The 24,864-nt window shown below is 41.3% G+C and overlaps 2 protein-coding genes across 19 annotated transcripts in view; both read left to right on the forward strand.

Moving 5' to 3' along the window:
* USP54 (ubiquitin specific peptidase 54) overlaps window positions 1-15,979 on the forward strand; it is a 133,937-nt gene extending 117,958 nt beyond the window's left edge. For 8 of the 11 annotated variants that reach the window (XM_030334354.2, XM_030334350.1, XM_032595291.1 and 5 more), the window contains 5 exons: window positions 468-1,861; window positions 8,988-9,106; window positions 9,424-9,564; window positions 12,845-13,031; window positions 14,653-15,979. In XM_030334354.2, the coding sequence (XP_030190214.1) occupies window positions 468-1,861; window positions 8,988-9,106; window positions 9,424-9,564; window positions 12,845-13,031; window positions 14,653-15,212 (2,401 nt within the window). In that variant the 3' untranslated portion in view covers window positions 15,213-15,979. Of the gene's footprint in view, window positions 1-467; window positions 1,862-8,987; window positions 9,107-9,423; window positions 9,565-12,844; window positions 13,032-14,652 lie in introns of those variants that run through there. The other 3 variants (XM_030334358.1, XM_030334362.1, XM_030334364.1) reach the window with 3 other exon arrangements.
* Window positions 15,980-17,789: 1,810 nt separating this feature from the next.
* Window positions 17,790-24,864, forward strand: part of PPP3CB (protein phosphatase 3 catalytic subunit beta) — a 58,583-nt gene continuing 51,508 nt past the window's right edge. For 4 of the 8 annotated variants that reach the window (XM_030334382.1, XM_030334386.1, XM_030334383.1 and 1 more), the window contains exon 1: window positions 17,790-17,894. In XM_030334382.1, coding sequence (XP_030190242.1) covers window positions 17,810-17,894 — 85 coding nt within the window. In that variant the 5' untranslated portion in view covers window positions 17,790-17,809. Of the gene's footprint in view, window positions 17,895-18,032; window positions 18,139-24,864 lie in introns of those variants that run through there. The other 4 variants (XM_030334384.1, XM_030334385.1, XM_030334388.1 and 1 more) reach the window with 2 other exon arrangements.

A 24,864-nucleotide genomic window follows, 5' to 3' on the forward strand; every position in this document is an offset into this window, starting at 1 on the left:
AAATCACCCTGTACTCTGTAAATGTGGCTTTTGGTTCTTTGGGCTGGTCTGCCTCTCAGGACCCTAGGTATGAGTGACTTCTAGGCTTTGCTCACCTTCATGTCATCTGCATGTGGGACTAGCAATTTTTGTTTTTTTTAATTTGCAAGAAGAATATGATTGGAATGGGATTTTACAGGTAGTGAAGAATATTGACAAAGACTTCATTTAATATTACTGTGTGCAGCTTTGGTGAGGGTATTTAATAAAGAGAATTAATATTACCTATTGCTTGGGTGTGAGCTGACCATGTGCCTGCCTTCTCTTTTGAACCTCTGAACCGTTGACTGTACTTGTGCTTGTCTTTCTGTTTATTTTTACCATTCCCTCTGTGAATGGCTAGAAATGGGAATCAGATGAACAGGTCTTTTTGTAAGTGATCTTGTCATTTAAGGCAGCTTATGACTGGCTCTCTCCATTTATTTCAGTGAACAGCCTATCCCGCTCCAAGTATTGTTAAGCCGGGAGGCTCAACTAGAACCCTGCACGAATACAGAGTTTGGGGCCAGTTCTTTCATCCACTCACCTGCTTCCTGCCATGAGTCACACTCATCACTCTTCCCAGAGTCATCTGCCCTGTCTGCCCCACAGCACAATTCCCCCAGTAGGTCTGCCTCGAACCTTCTGACTTCAGTTGAGGATAGCATTGACCCCTCTACGCTCCACAGGGAGGCCTTACCTAAAACACCAGGGAGGACTGAGAAGAATGCTCATTGTGGTTGGGAACCATTAGATGTACCAGAGAGTAAGCTGCAAGGCTACAAGGGTGACAACAGCAGCTGTACCAGGTTCCTCCCACAAGAAGGAAGAGGAATTGATCAAGAACAGCCATTCCAAGAAAAGAGGGACCCTGTTGTCTCATCCCAGGTGATGCCTTGGTCACACTCAACTGGAACAGACACCTCTGAGAGAGGAGATGCACACAGACTAGGCTGTAGTCCTTCAAGTTCATCAGCTCAGTCCAGCCTTCCCCTGTACAGGGCCTGCCACACTGTAATGCCTGCTGCTTCCTCACCTATGCTTCACTCTCCTGATACTGTGCAGAAGACTAACGAATGCCTCCAAGCCAAAAGCCTCAAAACCTTGTTGACTTCAAAAGTGGATGCTGGCAGCGAGGATCCCTATAGGCCAGAGTTTCCAAGCACAAAGGGGCTTGTCCGTTCTCTAGCAGAGCAATTCCAGAGGATGCAAGGTGCCTCCACAAGGGATGGCACAGGTTCCCAGGATAGAAGTTTGCCAACCAGTCTAAGAAAGAACTCTTCCCCTTCTGACTCTAAGCTTCCTTTCCCACAGGGTCGAGGGAAAGGCCATTGGCCTTGGGCAAAACAACAACCCTCTTTGGATGGGAGGGACAGACTACCTTCCTGGGAAGAACCTGCTGATTATCCTTCTCTTGCCATGAACTCTGGGCTGCTTAATAGTGAAACTTCTAGGGGAAGACAGCCCAGGTTGGCAGATCCAAGCATGTATCAAGGAAAGCCATCTCAAGTTAGAGACGCTAGGCCTAAGGAACTGGGCAGCAGTGTCGACTTGGGGACTTCCTTGCCTTTGGACTCCTGGGTAAATGTCACAAGGCTCTGTGATTCTCAGCTTAAACATGGGGTCCCTGGGCCAGGAATGAAGTCCCCCCCCCGTGATTCCCATACCTGTGTAGCCTATCCAGAAAGAAACCACATCCTTTTGCATCCACATTGGAACCAAGACACAGAGCAGGAGACCTCAGAATTGGAGTCTCTCTACCAAGCCAGTCTTCAGGCTTCTCAAGCTGGCTGTTCTGGATGGGGGCAGCAAGATGTGGCCTGGCATTCATTTAACCAAACAGGTAAGAATGTAACCATGGGCAGGGGGAGTGGGAGACATATAAAAGCCGAAAGCAGAACAAGACGAGGGGTGGTGTTCTGTCCAAATAACATCCTAGCTAAGAGATGGTAGATCTTCTGACTTTATTTATGAAGACTTTAGGACAAGAGCTAGACCGTTTTCTAGCTATAGTAGAAAATGGGGAGAGAATAATCATTAATGGTCCAATTCCCTCCTTCTAAAGGAAGAAACCAATGAGTATATGCCAGGGCTGTTGTGCTTTCTGGGCATTCTGTGCTAAGGAATGGTTCATAGGTCTTTGAGAGAGACTCAGCCTGAAGTAGGGGAGGCTGAAAAGAAAAGTCATCCTTTTATGGCTCAGGAGGGAACTGAACTAATCCATGATCTAGCTTCCAGATCCAACTTGCAGTGAGGGTGTCCACATTGAGCCAGATCTGTAAAGTGGCATTTCTAGATCATACTGAATCAGAAATATCAAGAGCTTCCCTGATCCCTTCAGCAACTACCAGCTTTAAAATATTCAAGGTTGTATGCTTGTAGGGTACCCATTCATTGGCTATCCATTAGATTATATTGTGTGAAGAATGAAGTCTGTACCTTAAATGTACTTCACAGACTTGTTCTGGAAATTGTAGACATGAAGAATATTTATAACTTAGATTGATATACTTAAGAACTCCAAAGCCTGAACTATTCTGGTTCCATCATTAACTGTCAGTATAAATTTGGACAAGTCACTTGATATTCCATGGCTGAGTTTTTACCTGCAAAATTAGAGAATTGGTTCAGTGATTTTCTTTTTAAAGATGCCCTCCAACTCTTTTTTTTTTTTTTTTTTAATTTTTTTTTTTCAACGTTTATTTATTTTTGGGACAGAGAGAGACAGAGCATGAATGGGGGAGGGGCAGAGAGAGAGGGAGATACAGAATCGGAAACAGGCTCCAGGCTCCGAGCCATCAGCCCAGAGCCCGACGCGGGGCTCGAACTCACGGACCGCGAGATCGTGACCTGGCTGAAGTCGGACGCTTAACCGACTGCGCCACCCAGGCGCCCCCTTTTTTTTTTTTTTTAATAAATGTTTATTTATTTTTGAGAGAGAGAGCGGCATGAGTGGGGGAGGGGCAGAGAGAGAGAGAGAGAGAGAGAGAGAGAGAGAGAGAGAGAGAGAATCCGAATCAGGCTCCAGGCTCTAAGCTGTCAGCACAGAGCCTGATGCAAGGCTCGAACCCACAAACCTCAAGATTATGACCTGAGCTGAAGTCCAACACTCAACTGACTGAGCTGCCCAGGTGTCCCAAGATGCCCTCCAACTCTGAAAATGATATGTATGATTCTGTGAAATTGAACTCAGAGAACTTTATCTTTAGCTCAGTTTCCATAACAGTACAGGTTATACTGCCAGTTGATGTTTAAATACAGCCATACAGGTATTTACTGAGTACCTAGAAGCTATTCCCAGAAGCTATTGGGGAGGGAGGGTGTCACATAAATATAAGATTTGATATTAAGATATGTTTTTTAGGATATGCATCACAGTGTAGACTTTGCAATAATGTTTATTAAAATTCTCCTTAGGTACACGGGGCAGGGCAGGATGGGAAGATTCTAAAGAATGAGGAAAAGCTGGTGTCTTCCTCAATTAGCTTCCTATCTAAGGGAGAAAGAAAATACAAATGTCAAGTGTTTTAATAATAAACACATATAAAAGAATATATTGCAATTAAAATTAAACTGTCAAGTATTATATTACCAAAAAAAAACCCAAATAAAAAAAATTCTTATGTTACCCAAAATAGGAACATTTTTCATTGTGGATAGTTTTGAAAATATATAAACTAACAAAAATCATTGATAATCCCACTATTAATTTCATGAGTTTACTTCTGGCTTTGTTTTTTATGCATATATACTATATATTTATATTTAGTATTTATATTTATATTGTTTTGTTTTTATAAAAAGCAAATTGTTACAATATATGTATATAGTTTATTCCCATGATAGTCTTACAATATATCCATTAGTATTTTTCTTTTGAAACACTTTTAAGGACTACAATATAGAGCCCCAGACGGGGCTTAAACTCACAACCCTGAGATCAAGACCCAAGCTGAGATCAAGAGTTGGATGCTCAACTGACTAAACCACCTAGGTGCCCCTCAACTACCATTCTATATTTCAATGAATTTAGCTTTTTTTAGACTCCACAAAGTGAGGTCATATAGTATTTGTTTTTCCCTATCTGACTTATGACTTAAAAAAATGTAAAAGCCTTATTGATAAATAACTTACATATCATACAAATCACCTACTTAATATGTATAATTCAGTGTTTTTTAAGTATATTCACATATATATATGCCCATCTATCACCACAATCAGTTTTTTTTTTTTTTAAGTTTATTTATTTTGAGAGAGAGAATGTGAGCAGGGGAGGGGCAAAGGGAAAGGGAGATAGAGAATCCAAAGCAGGTTCCACGCTGTCAATGCAGAGCCTGACACAGGGCTCAATTTCACAAACCATGAGATCATGACCTGAACCAAAATCAAGAGCCAGATGCTTAGCCAACTGAGCCACACAAGTGCCCCACCACAATCAGTTTTAAAGTGTTTTAATCACCCCAAAAAGAAGCCCTATTCCCCTTAGTAGTCACTCCCTATCCCCCCTACCCCTCTCTCCTCCAGCCTCAGGCAACCTCTAATCTAGTTTTTGGCTATATATTTGTTTATTTTGGACATATGATATAATGGAATCGTATAGTATATGGTGTTTTGTGACCAGATTAATTTTGACATGATTATAGTTCCTAAAGAGTTGTATATAAACATTGTCCTTGACCTCTATTCTAAATTTCATAGAATTTTGAAGTTAGGCAGACATTATCTTAAAAATAAAAAATAACTTTTTGTTAGGGAAAATTTCAAATATATTCAAAAGTAATGAGTAAGAGTAAATGTTACAATAGCTGTCCAATAAGCTAGTACTTATGACTAGCTACTTATGACTAGCTTCCATAGTGATTATCTTGGCCAGTTATCAACGTATGGCCAATTCTGGTTTACCTATAGCCTCTGCCTACTGGATTATTTTAATATCTATCTATTTATTTATTTACTCATTTTATTTTATTTTATTTTTATTTCCTTGAGTAATCTCTACACCCAGTGTGGGGCCTGAATTCATGACCCTGAGATTAAGAATTGCATGCTGTACTGACTAAGCCAGCCAGGCACTCCTCTACTGGATTATTTTAAAGCAAATTCCAGACATTGTATCATTTCATCCATACATAATATGGAATGTATCTCTAAGAAATAGTGACTCTTTTTAAATGCAAAACTATAATTTTATTATATCTAGAAAATTAACAATAATTTCTTAATGTAATATAGTAACTAGCCAGTATTCACATTTTCTCAATTGTGCCATATATGTCTTTTCACAGTTGGTTTATTTCAAATTAGTATTCAAACAAGATCTACACATTGCATTCGGTTGATATGTCTCAAGGCTTTTTTTAGCCTATAAAATTTTTGTCTGGTAATTTATTTATGGAAGATTTGGTCATTTGTCAAATCCACATTCTAGATTTTACTGATTATATTCTGGTAGTTTTTTTCTTTTTTAAAACATGTTCTTCTAGCCCCTGTTTTTCTGTGATCTGGTAATTAGGGGTAGAGGCTTAATTAAAATCAGGTTCAATTTTTTTTAAGATTTTATTTTTTTGGGGGGCGCCTGGGTGGCTCAGTCGGTTAAGCGTCCAACAGTTCGTGAGTTCGAGCCCTTCATCGGGATCTGTGCTGACAGCTCAGAGCCTGGAGCCTGTTGCAGATTCTGTGTCTCCCTCTCTCTGACCCTCCCCCGTTCATGCTCTGTCTCTCTCTCTGTCTCAAAAATAAATAAACGTTAAAAAAAAAAAATTAAAAAAGATTTTATTTTTTTAAGTAATTTTTACACCCAAAGTGGGGCTTGAACTCATGACCCCAAGATCAAGAGTCAAGTGCTCTACTGGCTGAGCCAGCCAGTCACCCCCAAAATATTTATTTATTTATTTATTTATTTATTTATTTATTTATTTATTTTAATGTTTGTTTATTTTTGACAGAGAGAGAGAGAGACAGAGCATGAGTGGGGGAGGGGCAGAGAGAGAGGGAGACACAGAATGTGAAGCAGGCTCCAGTCTCTGAGCTGTCAGCACAGAGCCTGATGCGGGGCTCGAACTCACAGACTGCAAGATCACAACCTAAGCCGAAGTCGGTCACTCAACCGACTGAGCCACCCAGGCGCCCCACCAATATTTTTAAATAAGATTTCAGAGATGGTACTTTGTATTTCTATATCAGGAAGTGCATGATGTCTGGTAGGCTTTCTTCTTGTTACTATTGAGCAGTACATCTTAACCCTACCTTCTGTCAAATCCATAAATCCCCTCAGCTCCTTATAGGTGGCCACCTTCACCTCTGCTGAAATATCTTTAAAAGAATTAGTCTATTCCCAGGGGCACATGGGTGCCTCAGTCAGTTAAATGTCCAACTCTGGGTTTCAGCTCAGGTCATGATCTCGTGGTTTCATGAGTTCAAGCCCCACGTTGTGCTCTGTGCTGGCAGTGCAGAGCCTGCTTGAGATTCTCTCTCTCTCTCTCTCTCTCTCTCTCTCTCTCTCTCTCTCTGCGCCTCCCCCACTCTGCTGTCTCTGTCTCTCAAAATAAGTAAATAAACTTTAAAAAATGAAAAAAAAAAGTCTATTCCCTTCAGAAGGTTCCAGTGGCTACCACCTTGTCTAGGAATCACACTTGACTTTACTTGAGGAGCACCAAATTCTAACCATTACAGCTATAATTCTTAGATCTGGCTGCCCATCAGAGTCAGCTGAGGAGTGTTTTTTAAAAAAACACAGAAATAATTTTATATAAATGGGATGACAGCACACATGTTGTTTTTATTACAGACATTTTTCTGTTTATCTCTGATCCCCTTGCATGAGTCCCTCCTGCCTTTTATCCTCCACCTTCCCAGGTAGTAATCTAATATGCATATTTCTGTATTTTTCTGTTGATATAATCCTATGTAGACCTAAATATACGTTTTTGTTTTTTTGTTTTTTGTTTTTTTTGCCTAGGGTTAGTATTACAGATTCCCCCCCTCCCCCTTTTTAAGTTTATTTATTTATTTTGAGAGAGAGAGCGCGCACATGAGTAGGGGAGGGATAGAGAGAGAATCTCAAGCAGGCTGTGCACAGTGCAGAGCCCAACACAGGGTTCGATCTCATGAGCAGGAGATCATGACCTGAGCCAAAATCAAGAGTCAGGTGCTTAGCCAACTGAGCCACCCAGACGCCCCAATTTTTTCCCTTTTAACTTAACAATACTTTATGAAAATCCCTCTAAGTCATCTAGTTTAACTCAATTCATTAGTTTTAGTGGCTGGGCAATATTTTTAATTTTTTTTAATGTTTATTTATTTTTGAGAGAGAGACAGAGACAGAGTGCAAGAGGGGGAGGGGCAGAGAGAGAAGGAGACACAGAATCTGAAGCAGGCTCTAAGCTGTCAGCACAGAGCCCAACGTGTGTGGGGCCAAACTCAGGAACTGTGAGATCATGGCCTGAGCTGAAGTCAGAAGCTTAATCACCTGAGCCACCCAGGTGCCCCTGGGCAATATTTGTTATTGAAAATACCATAGTGTATTTAGCCATCCTGCTATAAATGGGTGTTACTTTATTTCTAGTTTTTTGGCCACTTTAAATAATGCCTCAGTAAACTGGTATTTTTGCTTCTTATTCCCAGGAGTAGGATTGTTGGATAAAAGGGTAAATATATTTCATTTTTAATGGATATTTCTAAACAGCTTTTTAAGAAGACTATAACATTTCAAATTTTCTTCAACAATGTTTGAGGATATTCTCCTATGCTTTTCAGGGAATCCTTTTGTTTTGTTTTATTTTATTTTATTTATTGATTTTTAAAGATTTTACTTTTAAGTAATCTCTACTCCCAACTCACAACGTTGAGATCCAGAGTCATATGCTCCACTGACTGAGCCAGCCAGGTGCCCCTTGGGGAACCTTTTAAAAAGAAATATTCCCAGACTCCACACCACAAAGATTCTGATTCAGCAGGGCTGTGGAGAGGTACAGGAATCTGTATTTTTAAAAGCTCCTAGATGAATCTCAGGTGGTATTGGAACCTCTGCATTTAAGTACCAGGAAATACTAAAAGTAATATTTAGCTTGATCTTTTAGATTAGTATCAGGAATATCCTCCTTGAGCCAGATACATATATTAGAATCAAAATACCAAATCAAGATATGAATTGGTGATAGACATATACACCAAATGTAGGTCAAGGGCATGTGCATTTTCAGAATGGAAGACTTAATTAGTTGTATTGGGGCAAGCCCCTTGGGAGTCACATATCCAGTTTGGAGCAGCTCTTAATAATCTAGCAAGATGTTGAGGAAGAGATAAGCATTTAGTAATGGTTCAGAATTTAAGCATTTAGTGATTGAGAGAAGCCAATGGGGAAATAAAAGAGCATTACACGTATAAAATATTGTTGAAGAGCTCCTACTCATAGTAATAGGAAGTGAAAATCAAGAGACTTGAATTTTAATTCTGGTTAATCTACTTACTACCTTTCAGACCCTGGAACTCATTTTCCTGTTATATAATATGAGGAGGTTTGATAGATGATTACTATGTTCATTTCAATTTCTAACTGGACAGAAGATAATGTTCCCTTTGTCATCACAGATGCTCTAGAGAACAACTTTGTCGGACAATTTCCTCTGTATATATTTTAAGTCTTGGGCGTAAGTCTGAGAGAAGTAAAGCTGATTGTGCTTACATAAATGAAACAAGGCAAGATGGGGACATTCAGTTGTCTGTCCACAGAGCCCCTTCTATAACAATGTTCTTTAAAGCCTGTGTTCTGAGACTCTTGTGGCCTATAGGAAACTATCCGTATTCTGAAACTCCTGTTTCTACATCTCAGGAGTACATCCTTCACTGGATTTAGGGATGCTTCTTTGTTATTTCATGAAAAAAGAACTGAGTTTCTTGCTCTCATGCTGAAGTTAGGCTTCGGGAGAAGAGATGGCTTCAAACTGTATTTATGTTTTCCTCCTCAGGCTCTGCAGATGGTGTGGGGAGGAGGTTGCACTCAGCCCCTGGCCTGGGTCTCTCAAGGACCCCAACAGCAGAAATGGAGCACAGTCTCCATGAAGTCAGCACAGTGCCTGCTTCTCAGGTAGCAGCCTCAGGTCCTAAAGTGCTGGCATGGGGTGGTGCATTGGGACAGGAAGTGTGGAAAGATATAACTGGTAGGGTTGGTGGTAAAGCAGGAATATGATAATGTGGGGCTGTTAGAAGAGAACAAGGTTAATGATGGGGCTTCTTTTGAATGAGAAAAGATTGTCATATGGCCACTACCTTTCAAATACATTAATTCAGGTCTGTACTAGTGAGTCTTACCCTATTTTCTCCCATACCCCTGGGGACAGGGTCTGTGGGAAAACCATAGGTCTGGTGTTTTTTGTCTGCCTCTGTATGTCTGTGTGTTTGAAGGCTGCACCTTGCCGAGGCCCCAGCAGGGAGTATGGGGAGGATGATCAGTATGGTGCAGAGAACTTCCACCGCATCTCACGCAGTCTCAGTGGCACAGTTGTCTCAGAGAGGGACGAGGCTCCAGTCTCTTCCCACAGTTTTGTAAGTAGAATCAGGGTCTCTATTCAGAGCACTGTCTTTCTTTTGCTAGGTAAAAATACACTATATGTGAAGGGGCAGGGGAAATTAAAAGCTGTAATTTGGGGGAAAGCCATGTGCACTCAGCAAAAATGATGACACATAGTCATTACTTTATTGACATACATTTTGTTAGAGCCCAGAGGGATGTCCCTTCCCTAGAGCAGTTCTGGAAGGCATATTCAAGGGTTCCCTAGGGTGAGAAGAGTCCTACTAGCCTTGAGAGAAGTCTGAGAATCAATGGCTGCTGATTGGATCAAAACCCATTGTACTAATCAAAGGAAGGGAAGAGATGGGATGAGATATTTTTTTTTGCCTTTTCCTCCCCACTCCAGTATATGATTGAATGGGATCTAGTATGCTTTCATGCTAAAATAAAGCATGTGCTTGGCAAGAAAAGGAAAGTAATTTAAAATCTTCCTCCTTGAGGCTTTTCATATGGAATTAATGCAGTGATCTGTAGGTGAAAGGGACAACCAAGTCAACAGAGATCAACAAAGTCAGATAGTTTCAGTGGCTGGCTTTATAAATTATGCTTTTGAGAATTTCACATACTTGCCCAAGCAAATTGAGTTTTCATTACAATGGAGGTTAGGATGCAAATCTCTAGTGCATTAAAGCTTGTTCACTAGGTCAGTTTGATAAAGATTAAAAAAAATTTTTTTTTAGATACATGATATAAAAATAAAAAGGTACAAAAGGGTACATAGAGAAAACCAAGTCTCTGTTCCACTAGTCCTTCAGATCCACTTTCCCTCCCAAACAGCAGTCATTTTTTCCAAGTTATTGTTCATAAGTTCCTAAACAACTGTGAACATCTTGCCATTCTTTTTGGGGAAGGTGGTCTTTTCTGCCTCACATTTGTTCTCATGTACTGTTAGTGAATTTAATAGCAAATTGTTACTCTTCTAGGGAGCTGGCTTTCTTTCTCCTGATTCCTATACCATTTATTTATTCACTGACTCATTCTTTTAAACAAATGCTTATTGAGCATATGTTCCAGGTATTGTGCCTGGTGCTGGGGATATAGTGGTGAGTGAGCTAGATGTAGTCCCTGCTGTCATGGCCCTTACAGTCTACCTGGGGAGACAGATAAATAAAAGAATTATAATATGATAGGATTTAATGCTATGGAAGCATAATAGAAGGGACATCTAAACCAGACTTGAGGGATCAGGGAAGGCTTCCTGAAGGAAGTAAAATGAATATAGTCTGTAAAGGGACTTCAAGCAGATATTCATTGAATTAAAAGTTTATTTGGCATGGCAGGATTAGAGTCTGGCGAGGACTCTGTTGGACAGAATTAACAAATGAGACTGGAAAGAATATAACTAAGAGTCATATCATGAACCACAGTACGAAGTTTGGGAGCATAGAGAGAAGTGGACATGTTGGAGAGCCAAAGAGGAAGTAAAAATCATTGGGACTTGGTGTCTGATTCATATGGGGAGAGGAGAATCAAGGATGATAACCTGGAATTATTGGTTGACAATGATGTACTTGAGGGGAGAGATATGTATAATTTTGGATATACTATATTTGAGTGGAGATATCTGGTAGGCCTTTGGATGTGACACATAAAAGCTTGAAACCAAGATTCAAGAATCATAACCTTTGAAAAGAGGGAAAGAATATTGTGAGGAGAAGGAAAGAATATTATAAGAAGGATATATCTCTGATGAATATCATATTTAAATGGTTTATCTGAAGAATCCTAAAAGGAGTGAGGACCAGAGAGGTAAAAGGGAAACCAGCATGGCATCACTTCTTCTGTGCAGAATAAAGGAATAGTTGGCTATGTCACATGCTGAGAGGACTGGCACTTGGTCCTTAGGCCATATGGTAAATGCTTCCTATGTTCCATGCTGTGGTAGTTGCTATGAGCATACACTGATGAAATAACACAAATTTTGCCCTTGAATAGCTTACAACTTGGTTAGGAAATAAGATACACTGGTATATAGATTGTTTTATTTAATATATTATTTATTAGGTGCCTGTAATGTTCCAGGTGCTATTCAGGGTGCTGGGAATACTGGAGTAAAAAGAAGTGTATTCTACCAGGAGAGAAAGACAATAAACAAGTAAACCCCAGACAATGTATGATCAAGAAGAATAGAACAAAGCAAGGGGATAAGGAATAGAGAGGTAATAGTGGTTATTTTCAGGGCTACTTTTGATACAGTAGTGAGGCAAATCAGCTCTAAGGAAGTAACATTTGATCAGTGACGTCAGTGATATGATGGTGTGAGCCATGGGAAGACTATTCCAGGTAACAGAAACAGAAAGTGAAAAGGCTCTGAGTTGGAATGAGGTTGGTGTGTTGGGGAAAAGTTAAGAAAGTTACAGTGAAAAAGGCACAGGAATGGTAGAGATAAAGTAAGAAAGATCATCACCATTGCTACACATAGGAACTTAACAGGCCACAGTGAGGAAGTAGCAGGCTGGGATAGGAAGATCAGATTGGAGGCTGTTGGGAGTGGTCCAGTTGAGTTTAAATATAAAACCTATAGGTAGAAATGAGTGTTCTTGACAAAGGCAACTAAAGGAATCGTGAATGAGAAGTGCGAAATCAAGGGCAATGTCAGCATTTGAATCTAGGTGACTTAGGAAAATGTGGTACCAGGAGGTGGAGTTTGGAATGATGTTGGTTTGATTTTGGACATACTAGTGTTTCAAATATTAAAGGGGCTATTTCTGAGACTTTGCCACAAAAGTGAATGACTAGTGGAGTATAGTCGACACAATCATCAGTGGTTACAAACTTGACTGGCAAAAGAGGAGACTGCACTATAGCAGTGACGGGGGAGATGGTGGAGTAGCAGAATTCTTGATTGTATATTTAAGGAGATACATTTTTAGTTCCCAATATTTAGAGAGAGTATAGAATTTTCTTTTTCAGTCTCTCAGTCTTTCTGATTTTTTTTCTTTCCTATTTTTTCTCTTTTTAAATTTCTATCTCAGTCTGATTCTACTGTTAGCATTAAAGAATGGGAAAGTGAGGGCTATGAGAAAGGTTAAAGGAAGAGGATCTGCAGTTCTGTGTCTCCATTTCATAGTGGTCTGGATGTCCCTAGAGGAGCTCATGGGAAGAGTGAGTCAATTGGGTCCCTCTCCAGAGCTAGGCATATTGGTACTCTAATCCCCTCCATCTCCCCCTGCTTGCCTCACTGTGTTTACCCAACCATATCCTGCTGTGTGTTAATCCTCATCTTTATGTTTTTTTGTCTTGTCTCACTATAAGGATTCATCAAATGCGAGGAAAAAGCCTTTGGAAACCGGGCACCGTTGTTCCAGCTCCTCTTCCCTCCCTGTCATCCATGACCCTCCTGTGTTTCTCCTTGGTCCCCAACTCTACCCACCCCAACCACAGTTCCTGTCCCCAGATGTCTTGATGCCCAGCATGACAGGGGAGCCCCATAGACCCCCAGGTAACTCTCCCCAAATCTAATATTATGTGCCAGAATGTGGTACTTTTCAGGGATGACCTAGAAAGATCAAATCAGTATACCTATTGGGGGTGGGGGAGTCCCAAGGTGGGTGGTAAAGGGATATGAATTACCACTTTAAGATCAATCATTGGTTTAGGTGAATTGTGATTGAATCATTACTTGGGCAACATGGTTCTTTGATTTGGGGGGCTCTGGTCTAGATCTTTAGAAACTGAACTGGCTCTATCATGATAAGCTTATAAGCGACCAAGGGGAGTTAATATTCAGTCTTTAGGATCCTCCCAAAACAAAAAGTGTCATCTATTAGCTAGTTTCTCTCCTACTATCCCCTGAATCTCAGCTGAGGTATAGTCAGGAGGACAAGGAATGAATGGGAAACCTGGACAGACCCTATGTATGGAATACCTGTGCCATATATACAGACCCAGACAATCCTAGGGAAGGTGGGTAGCATCCTTTTGGCTTTCTTTGACCCTCTGTATTAAGATTTGCTACTTTTCTTCCACATGAAGAGGCTGAATCTATAGCTTAAGGCAATGATTCTCAATGGGAAATAGGAGGTACTACTGGCATCAATTAAGTGGAAGCCAGGATGCTGCTAAACATCCTACAAAGCACAGGGCAGTTTACCTACACCCACCCCCACCCCCTCAACAGATAGTATCAGCTCAAAATATCAGTAGTGTTGAGATTGAGAAACCCTGGCTTACAGATATAAATGCCTTGGGGCAGGGAGTGGTTGTGGTTCTAGAACAGAAGAGTAGTATTGCTGATATGTGTCCAAATTTTAGGGAGGTTTGGATAAGCAGGCCTTCTGGGTAGATGAACTTTCTATCACTCAGTGGAACAGCCAGGTAGCCAGCCCCCTTTGACAGTCGTTAGGGGCATCTGATCCATCAGGCAGTATTTTAGTGCAGCCTGTTCTGCACTAAATGTTATAGTGAATATAGGGGAGAAAGAAGGTAGCTCTCTGTTCTTAAAGAGCTCAAAGCTGAAATAATCAGAATGTGCATGCATATAAAAATATATTGCAGATGTTGATGGGCTATAAAATAAAGAATGTAAAGTATTTTTTAGAAGTGATTTTTAAAAATTATGTATTTTTTTTTTTTTAAGTAAAGGGGAATTGATGTGTAGAAAAGGCATTCCACACTATATATGTGGTAGGAGTGTGTGAACAAAAACAAGAGATCTCAGAGACTGAGCAAGAATGTAAGCAGAAACATTAACTAGAGTGAAGGTACCAAATTGAAAAAGCAGAGTGATGTTTTGGAGTGGTGGCTCTAAGAGTAGAGTTGTTACACTGAGTATACATTTGCAATATTAGGGAGGCATTCCTGGGGAGGGAGTGGAGGAAGAATTATAGTGGAGTAAAGTGGAAGTATGGCAACATTTACCCAGGTAGGAGGGAAGAGACTTGATTTTGATGTATATTAAGAATTCTTAAAAATGAAATTAAAAGCAAAGCTAGTCTTCTTCCCCTGAGGTGTATGCTCTTGGAGGTGTGGGGAGTTGAGAGGTACAGCCAGGAATGATCCTCTGGGAAGGAGAATGGTTTACTGAAGATGCTTAATATTTGGGTTTCTTTTTCTCTTTTCAGGAACTTCGAGGAGTGTCCAGCAGTTTCTGGCTATGTGTGACAGGGGTGAAACTTGCCAGGGGGTCAAGCACACAGGAAGGACTCTGAACTACCAGAGTCTCCCCCATCCTTCCAGAATAGATGCCTCTTGGGGACCATGGTCAGAGACCAACCAGCATATTGGGGCCAGATTCCTGAGTACTCCAGGGTGCACGCCTCAACTGACACACACTGCCACACTACCAGAAAGGCGCCAGGGCCTTCAGGTTCCTCATGCTCAGTCCTGGGGGGATCTTTTCCATTCATCCTCCCACCCTCCCATTGTTCACCCTGTGTCTCCACCATCAAGCAATCTTCATGAACCTCTGAGGTCAGCTTGGAATTTGGGTCCAACTCCTGGGTCTCGAGCCCCTGGTCCTCGAAGAGTAGATATGCCCCCCGATGATGACTGGAGGCAAAGCAGTTATGCCCCACAATCTGGGCACAGGAGAACAGGGGGAGAGGAGTTTCTATTTGTTCTAGCAGATGCTCCTGGAAGAGAGCAGATAAGGGCAAGGGCCCTGCAGCACAATAGGTGGTAAGGGTCACCCCTTCCCTTTCCTGGAACCACGGCCTTCTCTGTTAAACTGTACTGTGGAGGAGCTGGCACCCTGCATCCCTGCTAGGGTTGTGCTAGTCTCATCTCGACGTAAGAGTTGGCAGTGTCCTAGGGGTACCAGGAACCCCTAACAAGACCTGGCTGTTTGAGAGGGAATATTTGAAATTCCAATTTTCTTTCACCTAGCAAAAGGAAGCAACTGCGGTTTGGGCTCTATTTGAGCCACTTTACAGATGAATCCATATTACCCCAGACACTAGTCATTTCTTAGGATCTTAGGGTCACCATTTTATTCCTGGATCCTTTATGCCCCCACCTGCACCTGAGCCTTTATCCTGTGTTCCCTAGTATACTGCCAACTTCTATTCTTTGTTTTACTTACCTATCCTTATTACCTGACCTTCTGTCTCCCCATATCTCATCCTCAGAGGGACATGTAGCTGTGTGGTCATGGTCCTGACCACATCATTCAGGGCAGCCTGTTTGCCCCGGTATTATGAACGGTCAGCCTTCCCTGTGCCCCGACACCTTAGGCCTAGAATGCAGAGCTGCCAACGTAACATTTGCCCTTCTGAACAGATGGAGTCAGGCACACTAACACACCTTCCTGTCGTCAGCAGCAGAGCCATTACTGCCACTTGCACAGTCACCATTGTAAACCCTCAGAGTCAGCTAAACTATTTTAGGGCCAAACATACTGTTTTTGTAAAGTATTTTTCATTAATAAATCTTTAAGATAGTTGTATTTAATTCCTTGTGATTTAATTGTCTATTTAATGCCTTTTGTATGCTCTTGCTCTTTTATGTCGGGGATGGAGGGGAAGGCCTGAATAAGCAAGAAATATCAATTCCCAGGGGACTGGGGCTCCCAAAGAGAGGACCATGGCACAAACGTGTGTGTGTGTGTGTGTGTGTGTGTGTGTGTGTGTGTATGTCTTTTGACTGAGTGAAGGTGAGGAGCCAAATAGTTGGATATATACTAAAGGTAGGAATTAATGGGCCCCTAAAGTAGAATGGCTTTCCTTGTTATTACTGTTGTTAGTGTATTTCCTATTCCTTTCCTGCTAAAAAACACAACGTTACATGCTTTATCCTTCCCTCCTTAGGGAGATTTTTTGGGGATTCAGACCCCTCTTAGAAACCCACTGCTGATCTATGTATTCTTGGTGCCCTCCTTCTACAAGTTTGTGCCTCCTATCCCTTCCTTGCTCTCTTCCCGTGGCTGCCACTACCCTTGCCTTCCCTGTGGAATTTCTGTACTTCCTCTGGTGGTCCTCAAATCATTGAACCAGGTAGAGCTATTGATGGTGAAGAGGAACAATTATTGCACAGAAACAGCCATTTTCACCTCTGACTCACTCCCAATTCTCCCTCTAAAGGATATTTTGTGGGCTCCCTTTGCAAAGAATACCCTTTGGACACTCCCCCACCTCTTTTATCCCACGTCTCAAGATCACTGAAATTGACAGAAAGAAGAGGTAGAAAGGTGTTCTTTGAGACCTTTGGACCACTGCTTACCTAATTAACACCATCCATTATGAACAGATTATGAGAATTTAATGTTCAGGAGGATAGCAGGAATTTCTCATGCCACTTGGATTGTATGCCACCAAGATATATAGATCTTAGTGGCTATGCTGGTCTCTGCCCTGTGATTCAGTACATCTCCTACTGTCATACACATACCTTCTAGTAACTATTGATTGAACAATCAGTTCTTGTCCCACTACTCCCTTCCCCATGAAGGTCCATCCCTATAAAGTTTCCGTAAGTCATCAGGGCTCAGATTCTGTATGCGCACAGAAGTACCATATGAAATATTTTTTATGAGGAACTAATTTCTCTATGTACCCCTCTGCCTCCCAAATCTCTATTTTCTGAATGGATCAAGAGGGAGGCTGTGTCCTTTTCAGGTGTATACTTTGAACATCCCTTGGTTGTCATCCCTTTCCCCTTACCTATTTTGATTCTTAACCCTTGGAGTCTATTCTGCTCTATCTATATTCTCACCCTGTGCCTTCAGACTCTTGACAATTCCAGGCTCTAAACATAAGGGTCAGATAGATTCTCAAACTCCATTTTGAACGGTCTCTTCCCTCCAGAACCTACAGTACCTCCTCTATTTTCCTGTCCCTTACCAACCAAAGTACTCAGATTTGGTAGTCAAATTGTTATACATTTGTTTCTCTATTAGTAGGAGATTCTCAGGTTTGAATAAGTCTCGCCATCTTACTAGGAGCTTCATGAGAGCCAATGTCATGTTTCCTAGCGCTCATTCACTGCAGCTACTAGCAATAGATAGCCCTTCCTCTTCACGGTCTATTGTTTCTGCCTGCCCAGAATTTTAACCTGATCCCTTGGCCTCGTCCTGTTTCTCTCCCAGCCTCAGTAATTTTGCCCAGGTCCCTAGAGTCTGCCCCGCCCCCGCCCCCGCAAGCGCGGTGCATGCCGGTCTTAGCCCCTCTGTAGGGAAAGAGGGTCCGCCATGTTCCCCGGCGGCGCCGCCGCTTGGCTCTGGTAGCCGCCGCCCCCGCCCCCAACCCCGCCCGGCCCAGCGCCTAGCCGAGCCCCGGGCCCAGCATGGCCGCCCCGGAGCCGGCCCGGGCTGCACCGCCCCCACCCCCGCCCCCGCCGCCCCCTCCCGGGGCTGACCGCGTCGTCAAAGGTGAGAGGTGGACGAAGCCCTGGGGGCCTGGCCTGAGGAGCTGTGTGTAAGGGCGGGCGGGAGACCGTCCCCTCCGGAGCGGGCCCGGAAGGGCGGGCGAGTGACTGGCTGCCTCCCTTGGGGAGTGGCCCCTGGGCGGGCCCCTGCTGGGCTGGGCTGAGTCGGTAGCGGCGGCTCCTCGGTCTCCCGCATGCCTTCAGGCCCGAGGCGGGGGTTTCGCTCTCGAGGTCTTCTAGTTGTGGGGGTGAGTCTCCGATCTGCAGTGAGCCCCTTTCTTTTCCTCCGGGGCCTGTCAAAGCGGCCCAGAGGCCGCGATTAGCTTCCTGCTCCGCGACAGCTGCACGCCTGGCTTGCCTGGGCGGACCGAGGGGCTCGGAGACCTTCAGCCACGCGGGGCCGGGCGATGAGCAGTCAGAAATCACCTCGGCTTTGGCCCACGCCTGCTCCCCAGTGACAGCCGTCCTCCCGATTCGCGCCTAGTTAGCGCCAGCCGCAGGGGTTCGCGCTTGGCCCTCAGGTGTCACTCTACGCGGAAACTGGGGGAACCATGTGGGATTGGACAAGGGTGAAGAGACGAGGCAGGATTTGGGGGTCCTGGCTTTAAGTGCAGAGAAGATGGAGAAAAGGCAGCATAAAGAAAAAAAAAAACCCAAAAACCTGATCGATAGGAAAAAGCATTTACTTAGAAAACCGTCAACACTGGTCAAAGGCCAAAAAGGGTTACCCCTCACCTTGTGAACACATACCCATAGAAAAAAATTAAATATTTCTCAGGTGGGCAGAATATATGTATGTTTACCGACAACAGGTCAGCAGAAAAATTTTAAATAGAGAAATTGAGGGCAAATTGACTGTTGCTTAAGATTTCCATGCTCTCTAGGAGAGCCCATCAACTTCATACGCTGCTGTGGAGGTGAAAAACAGAATTTGAAATGATGTTTATTTACCATATGCAGCTTGGTCAATACATTGACATCATTTTAGAATAAAGTTTTCTTTATCGTATTACATTTATTTTGGAAAGGTAGATACTTCTTTCATTTGTTCATTTTCATTCAGCTTCTCAAATATACTGGTACAATGTTTAAACACTGTTAGTCCACTTTTTGCAATTTGACCAGAAATGTTTCCATTAAAATATTTAAGAACAAGAAAACCTTTTTCCTTTGTGTTTTTTTAATTTTAATTTTTCAATTTGAGCCTCATTTAATGATAACACTGATTTGTATCCAGGCTTATGTAGACAATTTTTAAAAGTTAATGGTATATCCAGTTGGGCCAGTCATTGAAATGAGCTGATTAAAGAGTTTATGGGATCCTGAGAAATCTGTGTAAAAAGAGAAGAAGAGAAAAAAAGATTGGTAGTACAGGCATTTATCCTAAGTTTTGCGGGGGTTGGGAACAGAGACATGGGCTGTCTCTTCTTTTTCTGAGTAGGTATATGAGTTGTATGTTCATTTCTCTGGGCACTTTTCACCCTACTATTAGGACTAGTCACATTCCCGAACAATGAGTTTTTGCTATCCTTATGCTTGTGAGTCTTCTTGGTTTTTGTCATATATATGGTAATGTTTTCCGTGTACTGCTTTAATACGGTAAAAATAAGATTGCAAACATAAGGTATATTCCTTAGGGGTGAGTTGTGAATCCACAACAGTCATATTTATAGGTTATTGGTGTGGAATAAAAGTCCTTTGATTTAGGTAAATAGGAAAAGAGCTTGTTGGTGTGGAAAATTGTTCATTTATAGAATTATAAATAGAGCTCATGGATATAAGATCTCATGTGCTTGGTAGTATATTCTTCACCAGGACAATTTTGATTTCTTTATGGAATTCATTAGCAATTAGAAAGCCTGATAAGGATCACATGTTTAGAAATGGTGGGAACAGACTAGTTTGCCCTGCTCATCTCAGCTCTGGCTTCCTCAGAAATTACTGGGAAATTCACCTTTCATACAGAAACCATTTTTAGATTTCATCTTCAGGCTTCTTTCTTGCCTGCCTTCTTTCAGTAATTGTACCATAATGTTTTACTTGATGAGAGAGAACACCCTTGCCAGAAAATACATGACCACGGTGCTGGTTCAACTTGTTGAAATCCAGATTTCTTATAAGTCTAGTATGTGCTAGTTTTGGATCTATACCATCTCATAGTAGTAATATTATGGACACCATCATTGGCATTGAATACAGGTAGCCTTTTACTTTCTGAAACTTTTCCTTCTTGTCTCTAAATTTTATGCTCTTACACTTCTAGTTAGGAGGCCGGTTTTGAAGGGGATATAGATCTTTCTGTGTTAAAGATCATGTGCCTGAAGTTCACTTTCATGTGAAGTTTGAGATCTGGAAATACTGTAGGTGATTCATGTATTAACGTAATTAGCCTTTTAGTAAAATTATTATATCGCTGATTATGGATGATTAGGTTTCCTGGTTAGTTCAGGCAAATTCATTTCTGAGCCTACTCCAGCTGCTGCTGGCTCAGGTCAAATTCTGTTTGAAAGTTGCAGTAACCCAATGGTTTAGGTGAGATAATATGCCCTCTTAGCTATTTTCTGTTAAGCATTTTTCTGTTCTTCAGCTAAAATAAGAAGTTGGAAATAAAATAGAAACAAACTAGCAAAAATGGCTAATTGTATCTGCCTAAGTGCCTTACTGCCACATCAGCAAAATTGGTATTGTAATTGAAGCATAAAACCCTGAATTTATGTATATTGCTCTCCCTCCTCTCCCTCCCCCGCCAATTTACTTGACCTGAATTGTCCAGATGCTACCTTTTATTTCCAGATATTTTTAAATACTTCTTTTAAGTGCTTTTTGCCATATAAATGAGGTCCCAGATTTGTAAAACTTGATTGTCTCTTGAGATTATTAGGTCTGTTAGTCTTGATATAAAAAATTCACCGTTATCACTTAGAGTGCATTGTCTATATTGTGTATATGTTCATTTAGTATGTACAATGTGACTCACTTTCTTTTGCATTCAATATTTTTTCCTTATTTCCTAGGTTATATTAATCTTATGTCTTAGGTGATCAGACTTTCAGATTGAACCAAAATGCTGAAGTATGTGTGTGTGTTGTTTTTTAAGCTGATACATTTCTGATGGGCAGACTTAACATTCATTTAGGTTCTATTGCCAGCTGTCCTGCTTATAAATCTTAGGTCACTTGGCTCAAGAATTGTCTAGTACCTTAGTTTTATTAGGATTGCTTATTTTCATTACAGATTTTTAGATGACCCACATATGTCTTTGGGTCACATGGCTACTTCAGTGTTTCTTGCTTGTTCTATTTCATCATTTTTTAAACCAACTTGAATTTTAATTTTTGTTTACAAAATTTATTTTGCAGACTTACCTATCCAAAAAGATAACTTTTTTTTTAAAAGTTCATTTATTTATTTTGTGTGAAAGAGAGAACCAGCAGGGGAGGGGCAGAAAGGGAGGGGGACAGAGGATCCAAAGTAGGCTCTGTGCTGACAGCAGAGAGCCCAGTGCGGAGCTCTAACTCACAAACCTTGAGATCATGACCTGAGCTGAAGTCAGATGTTTAACTGATTGAGCCACCCAGGCACCCCTAAAAAGATAACTCTTGAAAATGATTTTTCTTCTTCCTTCCACCCCCATTAAACTGTTAAGCATACTAAAATAAATCTTCAGTACCATGTGTCCTAAAGAAAGTGAGGGAACAGAGAAAATTGTGTGTGTGTGTGTGTGTGTGTGTGTGTGTGTGTGTGTGTGTGTGTGTATGAGAGAGAGACAGAGATAGAGGGAGGGAGAAAAAGAGGAAAGGAGAGAACATTGTGGTAATGGTCTTAGAAGGAAAATGCCAAGGAGGAAATACAGCTGCTCAGTAGTAAGGCAAAAGCTCAGGTTCCAGAGCTATTCGATGAATTAGCAAGAATTGTAAGGAAAAGTTTGGTGAAAAGAACCTTAATTTATTAAATGAGGTTTATCTTAATACCAGTCATATGACTTCATTTCATTTTATCATAAAAGTGTTTATTTACACACAGATAAAATTAGCTAAAGATAATTGGGCATCCTTGTATGTTATGTAAAATTTATTTTGGAACACCAGAATAATCAAATAGCAAAATATTTATTAAATGCCTGCTGTATGCTAAGAACTGTAGGGAGACAACAAAAGTATAAAAAATGAAAAACAAACTTGGTCCTTGAAGAAATAAGTATTCATGAGAAGTTATTTATATATGTCATAAGGATGGGTCATTAATTGCTAGATAAGTGACAGAGCCAGTGACTCTTTTGGGTTCAACGGAGATAGTGATGACTCTGGACTGGAATGGTCTAACAAGGGTTTGTATAGGAAGAAAGAGACCTTGAAGGAAGGGTAGGATATAAATAGGCAGAGGATTGGAACCACTTATTTGTGCAACATTTATTGAGTACCAAAGCATAATTATTAGGCATTGAGGATACAGGCTTGGATTAGATACAATTTAAGTAAGGTAGATTCTCTTGGAGTGCTGGCACTCTAGTGAGGGAGATATCATTGCAAATAAATAATATAACAAATTTTGTACAAAGTGCTATTGGAGCTATAAAGAAGGAGTTGACTCCCTTATTTGGAGAAAAAGCATCAGTGAGAGGATTATGTTTTGAGGTGAGCCTTGAAGGATGAGAAGAATTTTTCTAGAAAGGAGGTAGGACTGGAGTAGGGAAAATAGCAGAAAGGCATGGAGTTGGGAGAGGGGCGGGGGGTGGAAAGCTTGAAAATTTGTGACAGTAGTATGTAAAGTACCTGGCTGGGAGTGGCAGGAGATGAAGTTGGAAACAGTCTTTTGTACACTAAGTTGAGGAGCTGAAACTTAAGCTAATAATCAGTATAGTCTCTGGATGATTAAGAACACAGGCTCTGGAATCCAATTGCCTGGGTTTGAATCCTAGTTCAACCTTAATAACCTCTCCACTGTAGACAAGATACTTAATGTCACCAAGCTTCAATGTTCTCATCTGTAAAACAGAGTTAATAAAGTATTATTATGGGGTTTTTGAAGGATTAATGGAGATGGACCAAATAAAGTACATGGGCTGGCACGTGATAAATATTCAACGAACGGTAGTATTATTATTATTGAACATTTTAAAATAGAAGAGTGATCCAGGGGCGCCTGGGTGGCGCAGTCGGTTAAGCGTCCGACTTCAGCCAGGTCACGATCTCGCGGTCCGTGAGTTCGAGCCCCGCGTCAGGCTCTGGGCTGATGGCTCAGAGCCTGGAGACTGTTTCCGACTCTGTGTCTCCCTCTCTCTCTGCCCCTCCCCCGTTCATGCTCTGTCTCTCTCTGTCCCAAAAATAAATAAAATAAAAAAAAAAAAAAAGTTTTCCAGTATCTTGGTTTTTGAAAGGTAATATAGTATTGTGTAGAACAAAATAATAGCAGGGAAGATGCTTGGAGTATCAGAAGATTGGGGCATCTGGGTGGCCCAGTTGATAAAGCATCTGACTTTGGCTCAAATCCTGATAACGCAGTTTGTGAGTTCGAGCCTGGCATCAGGCTCTGTGCTGACAGCTCAGAGCCTGGAGCCTGCTTTGGATTCTGTGTCTCCCTCTTTCTCTGTCCCTTCCCTGCTCATGCTCTGTCTCTCTCTCTCAAAAAATGAATAAGTGTTAAAAAAATTTTTTTAGAGTATCAGAAGATTAATTATTGAATTTTAATTTTCTTTAATTTTAACGTTTTTATTTTCAAGAGAGAGAGAGAGAGAGAGAGAGAGAAACCAAGGGAGGGGCAGAGGGAGAGAGAGAATCTGAAGCAGTCTCCAGGCTCTGAGCTGTCAGCTCAGACCCCAGCGTGGAGCTCAAACTCACGAACCATGAGATCATGACCTGACCTGAAGTTGGATGCCCAATCGACTGAGCCACCTGGGTGCTCCTAATTATTGAATTTTAGGTAGAGTATTCCAAGTTTGTAGAGTGGACAAAATTGAAAAGATTGTAGGGGGCACTTGAGTGGCTCAGTTGGTTAAACATCCAGCTTTGGCTCAGGTCATGATCTCATGGTTTGTGAGTTTCAGCCCTGCATTGGGCTTGCTGCTCTCAGCGCAGAGGCTGCTTTGAATCCTCTGTTCCCCTTTCTCTGCCCCTCCTCTGCTTTCTCTCTCTCTCAAAAACAAATAAACATTAAAAAAAAAAAAAAACTTAAAAAAAGAAGATTGTAGCAATTCTAGGGGAATAAAAATTCTTTAGCATCTCAGGAGCAAAGTAGTCCAAGTACAAAATGACCAAAGCATGAATTAAGGGAATGAGAAACCAGATATGATACAAATTCTGAATAATATTAGAAGGTAGTTCCTATTGGATCAGTGATTGGGTATGGGAACAGAAGAGCAAAACTTTTTAAGTAGACAATGATCAGACTAATTTTGCTTTAGGGATTGATTAAATTGAACAATTGTAGTTGGAGGCAAAGATTGGAATGACATGTAAAAGACTGGGAATGGTCAAGTAGAGAAGGATCTTAGAAATAAGTTTCAGGCTTTTTATTCCTCTTTCCCCCCCCCCCCCTTTATTCTTTAGTTCTTAAGAAACTACACAAAATTTTTGAGTAAGTTAATCTAGCAGTAAGTTAATCAAGGGGAAGGGAAAGTAGAGCTGAGTTAGATTTTTTTTAGTACACAAAGTGATAAGAATTGAACTAGTATTGCAGCAATGGAGATACAAGAAAATGAAGAGAATTTGAAGAATCAATAGGACTTGGAGTCCTGAAAGAGAACAATGACACCAAAATTTTAAGTCCCAGTGACAGAGAATGGTGATAACCATGACAAAAGTAAGACAGGAAGGATAACCAATTTTGAGGGAAAGGTACTATATTCAAATCACCACCACAGACTAAAAGGAATCCAAGGAATACCTTGAAATTTTGAAGACTGTGCTGTAGGTTTTATTGAATCTGTTCTTAGAGGATGTGGCCAGTGCATGCTTCTGTCTCTAGCACCTGGGTGG

This window comes from Lynx canadensis, chromosome D2, assembly GCF_007474595.2.
Source record: "Lynx canadensis isolate LIC74 chromosome D2, mLynCan4.pri.v2, whole genome shotgun sequence".
NCBI classification, from domain to species: Eukaryota; Metazoa; Chordata; class Mammalia; order Carnivora; family Felidae; genus Lynx; species Lynx canadensis.